Genomic DNA, 17,524 nt, shown 5'->3' with positions numbered 1-17,524 from the left:
TCCAGGAATTACATTCATAAGAGTTTAATGATATAATGGTCTAAAATTACCTTTTAGCAGAAAACACTTTCTCCATCTAGCAGCAGGAAAAAACACTTTAGAGTTTTATGTGAAATATCTAAATGGAAAGTAGTCTTAATTTCAACGGCAGAACAATAAACATGCTTTTTATACCATTTATAGTCTTCTTTTTTCTCACAGTACTTGAATGACAACTGAAGCTTATAAATATTGAAGTGTGCTCATAGTAACTGAAGTCTACCCTATTTTAATAATAAAAGATATTTATACTTAAAAATAGAATTGTTCATTTGTTTCTATTTTTCCAAATGTTCTATATGCATTTCAATATCAGCAACAAGTTTCAGATCTTATTTACTAGTTGCTATATAAATATTCATAAAATTCATTACGACTCTTCTGATCTCTCAGTTAATTTGCTTTAAAATACATTGAAACATTAAGAGAATATAAAAATATTCAGGTCCTACAGAAACAATATGGAATTGTGGAAACAGCAAGAGAATTGGCGTCAGAAAGGGAGCTCAAATTCTTGTTCTGCCACTTACTGGTTACGTGAATTTGGACAAATCACTTTAACTTTGTGAGGCTCAATTTTTTTCATCTGGGAAAAGGACTAACAATAGCCACTACCTCCAAGGTTCTGTGAGACTTAAGTGAAATGGTATAATGTAGGAACAAAGTATCTCTTAACTATGAAGTGTTTTACAGATGTGAGGCATCAGTGTAAATAAAAAGATTTGATTACCAAGAGAACAGAACTAGAAATCAGCAGACTTGGTTCTAGTCCCTGGTCTGTTACTCACTAGCTCCTGATGCAAATTACAGCCACTGTCTTGGCCTCAGCTTCCTCATGTGAAAAGGGGAGTTGGGCCTGATGGTCTCAAAGCTTCCCTCTCCCAGCTCAAAAGTTTTATTATTCTAAAGGTATTAATTCTTATTGCTACCCTGTGATTGTTAAGTAAATGCTTTATCAAGTAAGTCAAAGACACAGTTCTCATTTCTTCATGGGAAAATCTGCCCCCCCCTCAAAAAGTATCAGATTTGAGACCCTAAAATACGTGGCCACTTCTAAGCCCTTCACAAATAATGAAATTTACCTGTAGTAACATTTTCCAATCTGTACTTTCCACCACCAGTCCTTGTACTGAGAATGCTCTGTGGAGAGGGCAGCCAGATCCAAAGCCTTTGAAAACAATTCATTTTAGATTAGTATTTTCTTTTCTAACAATAAGCAGTCAGGAAAATAAATAATGAAATAGACCATATAATTAGCACCAATCAAAACGTGCATTAGAAATCAGACAGAAACTCAAGTTGCTCATGTTTCCAGATGGCCCCACCAATTTTCGCTAATCAGTTCCAGACCAGAGGGCTAATAGCAGATGAGATAAAAACACTCATCAAAGGGAAGCAGATGTATAATATATTTGAATATAATTTTAATATACAAGACACAAAATTGATATTAAAAAATGCCTAAGTTTTTACCCACTCCCCCTGATTTATCTACTGTATAATGATTCAAAATGCCTCCAAACTCCGTGGCAGTCAAGTCTTCGGTGTGTAAGCCAGATCCAGTGGCAGTGCCCACTTTCAAGACAGATGTAGAGAAATAAAGATTAAGTAAGCAGGTAGAGAAAAGGCTTGGAAAATGGGATCATGAAGAAGAGTGAAAGGAGCTGGAGTATTTGGATAACTGTTGTCTTTAACAACCATCATTTCACTTTTCTGACATCATCTTACATCCCAGTAAATTCTAAGGAGCAGACTGCCCTTTGCCGCAAACTGAAAAAGATCTTCTCTTCAATTGTTTTCATATTTTACATTTGTTTACCCCATATCTTTAATACCCTCGAGTTTGTTCCCTCTATTGTTTATTCAAGATTAGACAAGAGGTGACTTAAAAAGAATTAGAATTTTATATAGAGGAAGTGGAAACCATTTTTGACAAAGGGAAAGCAAATCAGTCTTTGTAGAAATTTGAAGCTCAGATAAAGATGTGAATAATAGAAGCTGGGGCTACTAGTTAAGAGAGAATTCTGATTTTTTGTAACACGATTTTTCTCTCAAGGCTGAAAGTTTTTTATTCTTTAGCCAGTGTTAACATAATCATGATATCCAAGAGCTCAGTTAAAGTACCTCTTAGATTTTCAGTTCTATTATCTCAAAACACATCCCAGATTACTGTCCACTTCTTAATACCAACTCTTTTCTGAAATGAATGCGAGTTCCTTAATCTTACTGTATAATTAATTATTTTTCCTTGTGTTCCCCATCTTCTCTTGCTCCAGGGGAGATCTTTAAATATGCAAACTACTTATAAAGAAATGGTGACACCATGCTGAGCCTCTAATGGACTTGAAAAATCAGCATCTCTACTTGAAAGCTATGAAAATTAAAAACAAGCCACACAGTACTTTCATATGCTTATTTTTCTCCCCCACCACCCTGCCCCCAGCCAGAAATAAAAATGAAACCAAAAAAAATGAGGAGAAAAGTATAACTACAATTAGCATTATTTTCAGATATACTAGAAAAATATATTTTCAGCCAGCTTAATTCAGGCATACATGGTAAATATCTAAACATTTTAAGTTGATCTTTATAAAGACCTTTTTCCAGCAAACAGACCATAGTCCTTCTCATGCTTTGTATAAACAGACCTTCTATTTTTTAGAAAAAGATGTCATGCAAAAATTTTTTATGTCTTCTAACTTCCCAAGGTTAGATTCAGTGCTTCTTACAGGTTGCTGGTTTTGCTTGCATAGTTGGTCCTAAAACAACTCGTCCTATGGAGAACCCATATCTTTGTGCTAATCCAATTAAGGATATTAATATAAATTATTGATACAGAATAAAAATGGCAAAAAGAAATTATAATGATGAAGACTCAGGCTGCTAAGGACTGAACTCTGACCTTTTTTTCTCTTGCCCCAAATCCTTTCTAAGCAGACCCTACAAACCATAAAATCTCATTAAACAGTTTTTTAAAACTAACCTGGTATAATGCAGACTATTTTCCAATCTGACTCTAGTATAGCATCACAAGAGAGATGACAGACACCCCCTGATCTTAAACATCCTTATGTACTGACTTTAAGTCTTTAGACAAAGATTACCTTTCAACCAATTGCCAACTAAAGAATCCCTAAAACCCACCAATGACTTGTAAGCCATGGCTTCGAGATGTACAGAATTTTCAGGCCCAATCACTGTATACCTTCCATGTACTGATTTATGATTTTACCTGCAATTCCCATACTTTCCTGAAATGTACAAAGCCAAACTGTAACCCAGTTGCCTTGGGCACACTTTCTCAGGACCTTTTGAGACTGTGTATCCCCAGACCGAGGTCACGCATATTGACTCAGAATAAACCTCTTTAAATATTTTGACAGAATTTGGTTTTTCTGTCCTCACTGGCACTAAAGAAAAACATTTGTGACAATTTCTTTCCTTTCTTTTTTGATACAGTCTTGCTCTGTTGCCCAGGCTGGATGGAGTGCAGTGGCACAATCTCGACTCCTCCACCTCCCAGGCTCAAGCAATCTTCATGCCTCAGCCTCCTGAGTAGCTGGGATTACAGGTATGTGCCACCCTGCCCAGCTAATGTTTTATGTTTTTAGTGGAGACACGGTTTCACCCCATGTTAGCCAGGCTAGTCTCGAACTCTTGACCTCAAGTTGATCCGCCTGCCTCAGCCTCCCAAAGTGCTGGGATTACAGGTGTGAGCCACCATTCCTGGCCCATCTGGGACAATTTTAAGTGGCTGGCAAGCTCTCTGAGGACAGATAATCCTCTTTTACATCTCTGCTGTTGTTCTGGAATATTGCTGTGCACAGAAGAGGTACTCAAGAACTATCTGTTGACTGAATTAATTATAATCTTTGTTTCTGACGTCTGTTGACAACACCTTAAAAACCAAACAAAATTGTCATAGTAATAAGATTCATAATTAAAAGCTATTAACCTTAAAAATTTTAAGTAGTGACAGACCTATATTTCTTTAATCATTCCCAAATTTTTAAAATAAATAAGACTTTAATGATTTTTGGATGATTTAGTAAAACCAATATCTAGATATTAATAAAAGCTCAGAATGCCATTTTTTTTAAAGCAGTAAGTTTATAAAAGTCCAAAAGTAGGAGGAATTTTGGCAGATCTAAGTTTAAAAAAAGTCATCCTTTCACTGTTGTTATAGTTGTAACAACTTCAGGATGATGAAATTAAAGAGCATGTGGAAACAAAGATTGCAGAATCACCAACCCACATGCCACTTTAGTTTTGTCGATACCAACAATATTGTCCAAAAAGGGAAAGGTGGGGAAAGGGAGTTATTAAATACTCAAAGGCAGAAATAGTTTTCCATATATAACTTTACTTTTTCCTAACATTTAAATACCACTGCATGGCGTTCTCTGTCTCTACAGTATTCTTCCTATTAGTCTGTAGATAAACACAGAATCACCAGCCCACGTGTCACCTGAGTTTCGTTGATACTGCCCACCCCCACAACATGAGAAAAGCACTAAAAGCTCAAAGACAGAAAAATCGTTTTCCATGGACAATCAATTTTATACTTTCTTAATATTTAAACACCATTTCAAGGTATTTCTTATATTTGTCTATAATATTCTCTGTATTTGTGTTAAATACTTAATTTAAAGAGAAATTTGGAGGCCACCCAAGGTATCTAAATACGAAAACACCTCTGATTTCTTAACATGTTAAAAAACAGAATTCCTGTTTTCTTTTTCCAGCTAAAGTTATAAAATATATGTAAGATATAAAAATACATGCTTTATACTTATTATCTAAATCCTTCTTCCATTCAGAAAATAACATTTCTGGTAAAAGCAAGAATGACATTTTAATGGAACAATCTGATCCACAACAGCACTATAATGTGGCAAGACCGTACCAGAGTGAGAAACAGAACAAGACATCTGTCCAACTCAGCACCCCTAGCACCCATCAAAGTACCAATATATACAACCCAATCATTACTATTTAAAGAATAAACTAATCAACACATATATCAATATATGAATTAGTAAATAAAATGGAAAACAAAGGAACAATTTGTGTTTCTCACTAAATAAGAACAAAACAAATTGCTCCATTTTATGTTCTACAAAAAATGTATGTATATTGGGGGTAAGCAGATGAAAATAACAAGCAGAGTACAAATTGGCAGCATTTTAATATATTATTGCCCCTAATTTATAATTCATTTTACTATAACATTATTGTTGAAAAATTTTAAAACAAAGGTAAAGTTAGACTTAATCTCCGTTAGTACCATGAGGTACAACATAGGCATTCAACAAATATTTGTGGAATGAATACATCTTAACCTCAAAATACTACCACTTTAATGTTTAAGTAATACCTTCTAGTATCTGTCATAAATGCATATTTTTAGAGTTATACTTCTATTTAACATACTAAATGGTATACTTTTGGCTTAACATTATAAAATAAACACTTTCCATGTTTCTGCCTAGTGTTTATAATTATGGTTTTTAATGGCTACATAAGATTCCATCATGCTATTTATTATAATTTACCAAACTCATTCCCTATTGTTAAACAATTAGGTTAGATATAGTTTTGCCACTATATCTAAAGTTACAATGAATACCATTGCAAATACAGCACTTTAGTTTTTCCTGCAATCTCCTGAGAAGTGAAATTACAGAAACAAATTGAGGAACTATCTTTAAGGCTATCTGCTCTATATTATCATATTGTTTTCCAAATTGTGGTACCATGTGTAATATCACCTATAATGTATGACAACTAACTGTACTCTCCCTCAGGATTTTTTTTCTAATTTCATAAATATAAAACTCAAAGTCCAAAGCCTCTTTATTTTATATTTTTGTTGTTATTAAAAAAGTACACCTCTAATGTGCTATTTACCAGCATTTTTTCTAATGTAAATTTTCTGTTTTGGGGTCATTTCTATTTTCATAAAAATTTTTCAAAAATTAAGATCAGCTTTTTTTTTTTTTTTTTTTGAGACAGAGTTTCGCTCTTGTCGCCCAGGCTGAAATGCAGTGGCGCGATCTGGGCTCACAGCAACCTCTGCCTCCCGGGTTCAAGCGATTCTCCTGCCTCAGCCTCCTGAGTAGCTGGGATTACAGGCACCCGCCATTACGCCTAGCTAATTTTTGTATTTTTAGTATAGACAGAGTTTCACCATGTTGTCCAGGCTTGTCTCGAACTCCTGACCTCAGGTGATCCACCCACCTTGGCCTCCCAAAGTGCTGGGATTACAGTTGTGAGCCACTGCACCCAGCCAAGATCAGCTTTTTTATACATGATAAATACCAATATTTCAAAATCATGCTTCATGTACATAATTCCCCCTTCTATTGCCCTTTTACTTCTGATTTTGTTTCTGTCCACTAGATAGAGATTACACATATGCATCAGTAAGTCTTTTTCCTTTGTGATTGTTTCACAAATCCAACCAACTTTATGAAATACCCTAATGTTTGCTAGTTTCAATTTTTTTATTCTTCATTGATTAAATATCTAAAATAAAGTCCCCAAATTTTCTCAAGTGTCATTTAATGAATTATAAAGATAAAAGAGTCAACGATTTTGTTCAATATTGCTTGGTTTTGGTGTTTTAAGAGAGTCACTGTTACCAAGAATAAAAATATATAATTTATAAATGGGGACTCCAGTTCTCAATAGTTTTTACTATCACCTCCGTGTTAATGAGATATATTTGAGTCATGTTTGCTGTCTCTTTTCTCTTCATTTGCTGATTTCTTTCATTGAGACAGGTAACGCACCTCCTCTTGTTTTGTTTGCTATAGGGAGCTCTGGTTTTTGAGTTCTGCTAATATTCCCCAGGTCTATTTTACTACACAGGAACACCTGGCATTACACCCGTCTATTAACCATTGGTTTTTAAACTACTATATTCTAAGGCAGTATTTTCCAATCCTGCCTGAAAATTAGCATTGCCTGCGGAGCTTTTATTAACAACAGATTCGCCACACCTACCCTTGAGGATTCTGACTCAGGAAGTCTAGCACAGATCCAGAAGTCCTTATTTAATAATTCCCCAGGTAATTTAGAAGCAGAGCCCAATATAGGAACTACCCAACAGCCCCAATATTTGAGGGGCAGAAGATCATGGGGTGGGACGAGCAAGGAGGAGGCTGATGGATATGTTCTAAGTTTGCTAGCCCTGCTATAATTCAAGTAGCCCACCTTTTGTCTGTTTTACATATTAGGGTCTCGATAAGATTTCACTTGAAGAAAAGGATTTTGCTGCTTAAAATAAAAAGTTTAAATGTTACTACTCTATCTGTTTAAAATCAAAAATTTTTAAGTTCATATGCATGAAGAACTATGATACTAACATAATATGTAAAAATTACAGTCGGCTAATCCTTAGAATCTTTAGAATATTAAGTGCAGTAGTGCAGGGAATAAATCTTACATTTTTTTCAATGTGATTTTTATTCCTCAATAAGAATGGGTAAATTCCAAGATGTAGAACTACATCTTCAAGATGAATCTATTAATAAAAAACATTGTCACCATGACCTACAAATGGCTTATGATCTGCCTAGCTTCTAAACTCATCACCAACAACTCTTCCCCCTCACAGGCCTCACTCAGCCACACTGGCCTTCTTACTGTTCCTTAAACAACCCAAGCATGCTTCTACTCAGGACCTTTACAGTTAAAGCTCTTTGAAAATGCTCTTCCTACACATAATGATGTGGTTCCTGTCCCCCTTCATTGAGGTGTCTGTTAGAATGTTTTCTTTTCTTTTCTTTTTTTTGAGACAGAGTCTCACCCTGTCACCCAAACTGGAGTGCAGTGGCATGATCATGGCTCACTGCAGCCTCAACCTCCCTGGGTTCAGGTGATCCTCCCAGAGTAGCTGGGACTACAGCTCTATCCCTCTAGAGTAGCTGGGACTACAAGCACGTGCCACCATGCCTGGCTAATTTTTGTATTTTTTGCAGAGACAGGGTTTCGCCACGTTGCCTAGGCTGGTCTCGAACCCCTGGGCTCCAGTGATACACCTGCCTCAGCCTCCCAAAGTGCTGGGATTCAGCCACTGAGCCACATATTTTCTGTTCAGAGAGACTTCAATGACCACTCCCCACTCCATCCAAAATAGCATCCTCCCCCACATCATTATTTATTCCCTTATCTGCTTTCCTGCTTCTTTGTTGTTACAGTACTCATTAGCCCATAAGACTTCATACATTTTAAAGTTTGTTTCTATTCCTTGCCCAACCAGAATATTATCTCTAAAAGAGCAGAGACTTTGTCTGTCTGTTTCACTGTGTGATCTCAGGGCTGGAACTGTGGTTCAAACATACATTGGATGAAAGAATAGATGCCCTTGATATGCATTAATCTTCCAAATACAAGAGTATCACTTTATGATACTCTAGTAATTTGAGATTTACTAATTTATGAAATGGAATAGCATTCTAATGCTTTTTAATTACAGTTTGACCATTTAATTTTATATATCATCAGGCTGAAAGCCTCTCACCAGCTTTTTATGAAGTTAAAATGGCTGACTTTTATTTACAGAAGTGTGCATGGTTTCTCAGCTGTCCCAACCTTCATTTTTTCTTTTCCCTACATAACCACATCTACGAACACCACATTCTATATATGTGGCCCCTACATTTCAATGTCACATCTCCCAACGCATGCAATGGTATCTCCACTTAGATAGCCTTTTGTCATTTCAAGCTCAAAACGCCTTCAAGTCACTTAGTCAGCTTCTTTACAAACTGACTTCCTTCCCTAATTATCCCATTTCTGCCAATAAAACTATCACTCTTCTCACAGCATCTCTAGGAGGCAAATTTGACCTGTCTGTCTTTCCTTTGTCCCTAGCATCAAATCTATCATCAAGTTCTGTCACTTCCTTCTTTAAAATGTCTCTGTGGAACTCCCATTTTCTAGGATGAGGACGATTTAGTGATCATTCCATATCTCGTTCTTGTTTTTGCCCTTTCTTTACATTTCTTTTTCCTCCTTTCCATACATTCTACTTACTTCATGGATCTTTACTAATATCATCCCTTCTGAATTTTTCCCTTTCCTACTTGGTAACAACTTCACAGTTTGACAATGACCTCTTTAACTATTTCATTTATGTCCATTTTATTTCTTCAGCTAGATTACATGGCTTGTAGAGGCAGGAAAAAGTATCATATTTTTTATTAGTTCTCCTAGTGTATAGCTAGTGGTTGACACATAGAAAACACAATTAAGGGGATGGCTATGGTGGCTCACACCTGTAATCCCAGCACTTTGGGAAGCTGAGGCAGGAGGATCACTTAAGGCCAGGAATTCAAGACCAGCCTGGGAAACATAGGGAGAGCATGTCTGTACAGATAATTAAAAAAAAAAAAATCAGCTGGGCATGGTGGCACACGCCTATGGTCCCAGCTACTTGGGAGGCTGAGATGGGAGGATCGCCTGAGCCTGGGAAGTCAAGGCTGCAGTGAGCCGTGATAATACCACTGCATTCCAGCCTGGGTGACAGAGTGAGACTCTGTCTCAAAAAAAAAAAGAAGAAAAAAAGAAAACACAATTAAGGAAAACATTTTTATTTTCCTAAATGCTTAATGTATGGATATAAAGCCTTTTTCCTGGAACTAATAGGAAAATGAGAAAACATGCAATCAGACACTGTAGAATGAACTGCATTTGATTTGACCAAAGTTGTTCCATTATTGCTCATTTGCATATAAGTATGCAAAAATCAAAACAATTTGAGAAGTCATACACATATAACTGTAAAATTCTCTGTTAAGAGGCTATGAAGACGATTCCGTCTACTTTTGTATGTTTGAAATCTTTGATCATAAAACGTTAATGATGGGGAAAAGGACACACCACAAAAATAACAGAAATATGCGTGTTAGTAAACCTATAATATACTATATGGACTAAGGAAATAAACAGATCAACAACACCATTAGCGTAAAAACTATAACTTTAACACAAGCATGTTATGCAGTATTCTCAATAACCTGTATCTTCCCATTTATTGGAGATCTACATACTCTATGAACCAAGCATAGTTCTTATCACTTGTATATTTATACACATTTTCCCATGGAAACTGAGGGTGGATTTTAAAGTATTAGTAATTCTCCAATCTTTAATAATTTCATCTGTTTATAAGGTCAGAAATAGAATATTTCAGAATCTAAACTTCCAAAGTCAGAAAAATTACAATAAAAGAAAATAGCATGAATTCAAAACTTACAGTCTTAACATCATTTTCATGATGAAAGATATACTCAAACAAAGCCTGTGAAGAAAAAAGTGTCAAAAATACGTTAGATTTTTTTTTTTAATTTGCTGTTAACAAAAGTACTCTAAAGCCCTGGATTTATAGATAAAAGGGCCTATCCATCTTTTGTTACAATCACTCATTTTAAAATATTACTATTTATAACTGATTCTGGTTTTAACAGAATACAAACTGGAATGCACAAAGAATTAAACTTTTTTTGGTATATATATTTTATTAGAAAGACAATTGAAAAATTTATTTCTTAAAGACCAACTTCAGAATTGTCGTAAAACAGATGCAGACAATTCTTTATATTCTCTACATATATTATACAGTGATTATGATATTAATAATGACAATTTAGACATAAAAAAACTGGAAGTTTCTACTGAAACAAAGTAGAGTACAAGGGTAAAGCAGGGTGTTTTTTGCTTAATTTTTAAAGCTATTTTTCCTTATATGGTATTCATAGTAACTCTATGATTCAGGATATTCAGGTTTCTTTAGCAGGGTGCTACTCAGCCAAGCTGGACATTGGAATCACCTGGCAGTGGGGCACATATCAGACCACTTAAATTAAATCAGAGTTGGGGGGATGGCAAAGCCCTGACCTTATATTTTTTAAAGCCCTCAGATAACTCTCATGTACAGCCAGGGCTAAGAACAATTATTTCCAATATTTCACTCAACTCCTCTAAACAAATAAGCATTTACTCTTATTGGTACTACCTTTTTCCATAATACCATCATGTTACACTTGCAAAGAGGCTAACAGCCCTGGAAAATATCAAGGTTACTAACAAAGAAGACTTGAAGGCAACCAATTTTTTAAAAAAATCAAGACAAGGCCTTTCTTTAAAAAAAAAAACAAACCTATAACAATCCCTCCATTTGTTCTGTTATAAAGAAACAAAAGTTAAGAGTGCAATTGGTGCTATTACTGCCATGAAAATGACGTTACAGCACCAAAGACAGTGTCATAGAGTCACCCTAGACACCCCAAGCAATATGCCTTTATTAAAAATGACTCCTTTTGGGTCAAGGCAAGCTGGGGGCCAAAGACAGAAAAACCTGGCATTATTTCTACAACACACTAAAAAAGCACAAAATCTAGTTCAGGCTAAATCTAGTAACAGACCAGATCTGTCCTGGATGCATCTTAATTTAATTGAGAAAAATGCTTCCACTGACTGACTCTCTGGTCAAAAAATAGCAATGGTATCAACTAGCCAGACAGTCCCTTCAAGTAAGCGACCTTAAAGGGTAGGGAACCAGATATTCCATATGAGTTGCTTTCACTACTCCACTCTCATAAAAGAAAGGGAAGGAAGGATAGCTTTACAATTTCACTAAATGAAGTCAACAGGATTGCTGCTGAACAAGAATTTAAGAAAAAAATCAGCAGCAATTATTACTGGCTAATTCCCTGTCTACCAAATGGCATCTTTTTTTCAGACTTAAACTTAAGTCTGTACAGCTAGTGTCCATTTTAATTTTCTCTAGAGTGTTTGGTATTTAGTAAACACATACGTTAAACACCATTAGAACTGAGATTAGGAATGAGCTCAGCACTTATGCTCAGATATTTCAGCTAAAAACCTGAGCAAGGCTTAAATTAGTTTCTGGAAGATAAGTGCTCCTGTCTCTGAATTATTGCAAGCTCACCCTCAAGGTTTATATACTGAAAAGGTCATGGACACCTTCCTTTATTTTTCTTTTTCTCTTTCTCTCCCTCTGCCTCTCTTTCCCTTTCTCCCTCTCCTTCTGCTTCTCATTTTCTCTTTAATTTAAAGGAGCATTTAATCTTTGAGTAGTGATAATTACTAATGTGGCTGGCATGCCACTATGTGGTTTGAGTAATCCTTTTTGAGATGCCTGATAAATTACTAATTAGGAGTACATAATTTTTATCATCCTTTGACAGTCCTAAAAACCTACAAGGATAGAAAATTATTTCTCTGAGAATAGTCCAAGCTAAAAAGGAAAAAAATACGTACATATACAGATGACTTCTTAAGCTTCATTCTACAAAGATGATGCTGCATACGTGCTTTCTTTGTTACAAATTACTACTCTTTATCAAGGGAAAAGAATTTCCTATAATAATGGTATATGTACTTTATTTCTGACTGACCTTCCTTAACTCAATTAACTCAAAGACTAAGAGTAATTTTACATATAAAACATTTCCACTTCAATAAAGACATGGCCTTTCCTTCACAAGTTTTTATTCATTTTCTAATTTGTCATTATCATCATACGTGTAATATTACTTCAAAACTCAAAATCATTTGAAGTACATACCTTTGCCAACTTAGGTTTCTGGGAATACTTTGTTAAATTCAGCCTAGATAAATTTATAAATGGTCCATCAGGACTTGTAAGCATGGAAGCCTACAGAGGAAAAACAATAGAACAAGAGATCTGAAACTTTCTTTTGAAACATAAACAAGATTAATATGCATAAAAATATAAAGGCAACATAAATAAAAATAATCACCTTCAAAAATCTTCCATATAATTCTCCACTATAACAACAGGGGAAAATGATATACCATAATATAAAGCTACTTTGGTAATACCAAAGTAATACAAGGCTATGGGAAAGCTGATAGAATTTACCGTTCCCAGCCTGACAAATCTTCCGGAGGAGCTGGTGATAGGGCGGGCTGTGTAGGCGGTTCTGGGTGTTCTGATAGCCTGTTCCATAGTGCCTGGCCTTCCACTCTGTGTGCTGGGCCTGAGGAAACCTGTAATGGGTCTTCCAGCTTGTGTGATTGGCCTGTGAAGATTATAAATTGTTATAATACAAAGAAGATCATTTGAGGAAAGACTCTCATACAGTCCGATCAATATTTAGTGGCAGAGGATATGAAGCAGAAGTACATACCTAACGGCCTGACTAGGCCCTCCTGTCTGATTAGTTCCAGGGAGTTTCAAAGACGTTCCAGGGCCTAGGAGACAAGATGGCTAATTCAATTTATATATTATCTATTAATCTGTAAAAACTGTAAGCTAATACAATTTTCAGAATTGCGCTGGCCTGGTGAAAAAGACATTAATAGCAAGAAATGTATTTTAGGGAGATGTGTTTTAGACTAATATTTAATAAGTACCTATCATGTTACTTATGTCATCACATTTAATCATCACATTAAGTCTGTAAAGTAGGTAGTATTAACCCATTTAACAAAGGTTCACAGAATTAAGTAAACAGGTCAACCTATTAGTAGGGCTGGGATTTAAACTCAAGACTAACAGGCTCCAAAGTTCAAAATAATGGTTCTATCCTCATAGTTGAATTATTTCTCATACAAACTTCTCCCAATAAAAGATAATTTACCCACAATATCTAGAATTTAGATATTTTTAACTCTAAAAGAACAAAATAATGGTAAAGAAAGATATATTAACATAAAAATATGTATTTTTTCTCAATTTCTATTTGAAGGTTTAAAATAGCTATTACCTTCCAAAAGATATAAATGACTGAGAACTATAATTACCAGCAAGACCACCATATGTCCTGGTTATAATTCAATACCATTTTTTTTTTAAGGCTAGTCAAGTAAAGCAGTGGGAGTGGAGAAGGAACAAAGAAATCTGTAATGGGTTGTGATCAATTCGTTGTAAACACCTCTCTCAGATCAGCCATTATCCAATACCATTTGTACCACCACATCTCCAAGCTGGGGACTGTGCCTCTGTGACAATCCCAACAGACACTCACAGCCCAGCATATCACCTCATTACCTCACATTATGACTTAGAGCAAATCATGTTCGATTATAAGAATAAAGTGATGTTTTCAAACGACCTTTTTTTAAAGTGCTCTTAGAACACCTCTGTTGTTTGGATACTTCCCAGATAAACAATATTCTGATATATTAGACAAGTAGTTCAAATAGAATGTACTTTTATAAATTTTTCCCATATGATCAGCAGTTGAACATAGGTATAAATTATTTCTAAAATGCATAATATAGCTTGTATTAGAAAATTGTTATACATTGATCTCATACCTTAAGTTTAAGATAACTGAATTGTGGGGAAAAAGCCTTTGTACTATAAGGCAGAACAGAAACCATTTACTTAAAGTAATGGTTTTTTCATCATTTTTGTTTCATGTCTATAATGTTTATATATATAAAGTGTAGAAATACATAGGCATATATATTCCTCTTATACACAGTATTCTTCCTCTTAATGGTATTTCATTAACTTAACTGAAAACCCAATACTTACGTGGAACTTGAGCAATAGCATTTTCATCCAGCATCATTTCTGCAATTCCTTCCTGATCTATATCAATTTCATCTATGTATACCATTTCTGTTAGTGCTCTTGCTTTTAAGATCCAAGCTGCCTAAAAACCATGGATAAATAAAACATATATTAAAATAGCATTAGAAATACTACACAGCTTATAGAAATAGCCATCCTTCATTGTTGTTATTTCATTTTATATTAAACATGTTTACCTCTTAACACATTATTTTAATTTAAAGGGCCATGTCAAAAACTAATACAAGAAGCCATCATTATTAATCAAGAAACAACCAATGTATCAATTACATAGTAAATAAAAGTGAGGTAATTACCTGGTAGTCTTCTAACACTCCTTTTTATAAATAAAAAGATAGATCTTTAGAGAAAATTTTACTAAAATAATAATTTGAAAACAAATGAATAAAGCTACAACCACATTGTTCTTTCTGCCTTCCTCCTTCAAGGTCAAGTCCTTTATTATAAAGCCTTCCCTGATTTTCCAGTTCTAAACCTATTACACACTCTTGTCTTTCTTACAGAGACTTCTCTTTATGCCTCTATTATTACACACTTAACCACATTTGAAAAACACTCTAGCAAGCTTTTATATCTTGTTCACTTTGGAATTTTCCATAATATCTATGGTTTTTGTAGACAGTAGGTATTCAAGAAATGTTGGTTGAACTGAACTAAGATCAATTTATCCAATTCCAATAACGAAACAACACTGGTTGCTTTGTGATCTAGTCAGTAGAAAACCTGCTAGATAATGAAAAAAAGGGAAAAGGTAATCAAGAAATCTAAACTGGAAAATATTTTATCAGCTTTGCTTTACCTTGAAAAATTCAATGTAAACATGTACACAATTAAATTTCTTATTAAACATATGAAATTGTTTTATCTGAAATTTCTACCTTTCCTTTACTACAGAATAGAGGCAGAAAACAATAAAGCTTGGTGTGCTGTGGAGGATTTGAAAAGAAGGCAACTCTTGAAGCTGCAGCATATTAGTGACTCTAGAGCCTAGAGGAAGTAGCAGCAAGGGAAATTTGGGGAGGGATTAGGCTCAGTATACTAGGAATATATGGCTGTGAAGCAGGCTCAATGAAGGCCAAGGGACTGCGAAAGGAACAGGTGAGAGCTACAGGAAGTCCAGAAAGTCCCCACGTAAAGAACTCAAGATGCATTCAGTATATATATTCATTGAGCACCCCCTAATTAAATACCATCAGGCTAGGTTCTGATAAGGAAACATGAGAAGACTAAAACACGGATCCTAATTTCCCTGAATACATCACCTACTGGGTGAAATATGACAGGTGACAAGTGTGTGGTTTTATAGATGTTGGAAAGCAAAGATCCTTTTGTGAGCTCAAGTAATTGGAATGCATTCTATGAACATTTTTTTAAAAACAAAAAAAAAGAATAACATCATGCGTTCATTTTAATGGGAATAAAGATGGCTGCCTCTACAACATATTTAGGTTCCCAAAGTGAAAATACATTTGGTTAGATGATTGGCTTTTGGCTTGCACTTTTCTGGTTGAGGTTTACTGGATTATTTAAAAATTTAGAACAAACTGTTTTGAATGTTATGTATGAATTTAACACAATTAGATGAGTAGAATATAGACTCAAAAAACTTATTTGTAAAAAAATTAAAAAAAAAACAATTCCTATTGGAACTCCAATTGGAACTGTGAGAGCCAACAAAGTATAGAAAAAAAATCTCAGGTTTTCACTCATCAAAGATCAGGAACAATACCATATCTATACAACTGTTCCCAGGGATCAGGGAAGTCCTCAATGGCTTGAGCTAATGTTCTAATTTAACTTCAAAGATGGAAATAGGCAATACTGATTTATATTAAATCTCTACAGGTCATACTGCCCTGCCAGTATCTGACAGCTTTGATTTTTCAAAAGAGCATTCTTTGCTCAGCACTCTCTGATGGACAGGAAGGACTACAGCATTTTCTGTTGGAACAGCAAAGCACAACATGGGCTCTGCTTGTTCATTCCCATATTACTAGGGGGCACCTACTGCATGCTACATCCTGAGTATACAAAGAGGAGTAAATCATAGTCCTAGTTCTAACTGGAAAGAATTTCCATGTAATGAGAAAAATGTAATAACAAAAATGAAAAACAAAAAGAAGTGTGTGATAGAACAGAGGAAATGTGTCCAGCTACCTGGGAGTGGAAGGAAGGGTAGAAGTGAAGAATTGGGCCCAGTGGACAGGCAAAGTGGACAATAGGCAGGCTAGCTAGAGAGCCTATGGCATGTTTGGAAACTCTAGGAGAATTGAGTGTAGGTGAAGAATGAGGGAAGAGGTTGGAGAAAAAGTCAGGAGCCAGGTGATGGATCCTGTATGCCGCAGTGAGGTATGTAAATTTTTATCCTGATGAGAAGCTAATGAGGCTTCAGAACTATGATTTGGAGTCCTACCTAAATCAAGTTTATTTATTTATTTATTCATTTACTTTTTGAGATGGAGTTTTGCTCTTGTTGCCCAAGCTGGAGTACAATGGCGTGATCTCGGCTCGCTGCAACCTCCGCTTCCTGGGTTCAAGCGATTCTCCTGCCTCAGCCTCCCAAGTAGCTGGGATTACAGGCACGTGCCACCACGCCCAGCTAATTTTCTGTATTTTTAGTAGAGATGGGGTTTCACCATGTTGGTTAGGCTTGTCTCCAACTCCTGACCTCAGGTGATCCACCCTCCTTGGCCTCCCAAAGTGCTGAGATTACAGGCGTGAGCCACCATGCCTGGCCTTAAGTTTTAAACATCAAGTTTTATCATTATAGCAGCATTTATATAGTTGGTTATTAATATATTTTACTTTTAACTATTTTCAAGTTCATACTGTTATTTCATAGTCCAATTTATCATGATTCTTGACATCCATCCCCCAACTGATGTC

General features: G+C 35.3%; 1 protein-coding gene across 11 annotated transcripts in view; it reads right to left on the bottom strand.

The window, feature by feature from the left end:
- TTC8 (tetratricopeptide repeat domain 8) overlaps positions 1 to 17,524 on the bottom strand; it is a 53,594-nt gene that overhangs the window by 23,798 nt on the left and 12,272 nt on the right. For 6 of the 11 annotated variants that reach the window (XR_010150826.1, XR_010150828.1, XR_010150827.1 and 3 more), the window contains exons 2-8: positions 17,087 to 17,245; positions 14,579 to 14,699; positions 13,224 to 13,287; positions 12,956 to 13,115; positions 12,638 to 12,727; positions 10,304 to 10,348; positions 1,122 to 1,207 (exon numbers count right to left, since the gene is read on the bottom strand). Coding sequence is in view for 5 of the 11 variants with exons in the window: in XM_054665741.2 (XP_054521716.1) it covers positions 1,122 to 1,207; positions 10,304 to 10,348; positions 12,638 to 12,727; positions 12,956 to 13,115; positions 13,224 to 13,287; positions 14,579 to 14,699; positions 17,087 to 17,245 (725 nt within the window). In the remaining 6 variants the exon portion in view is untranslated. 11 annotated transcript variants of the gene reach the window in all.

The sequence above is a fragment of the Pan troglodytes genome, chromosome 15 (assembly GCF_028858775.2).
Source record: "Pan troglodytes isolate AG18354 chromosome 15, NHGRI_mPanTro3-v2.0_pri, whole genome shotgun sequence".
NCBI lineage: Eukaryota > Metazoa > Chordata > Mammalia > Primates > Hominidae > Pan > Pan troglodytes.
The sequence above is the reverse complement of the archived record's forward strand: the minus strand, read 5'-3'. Positions and strand labels throughout refer to the sequence as shown.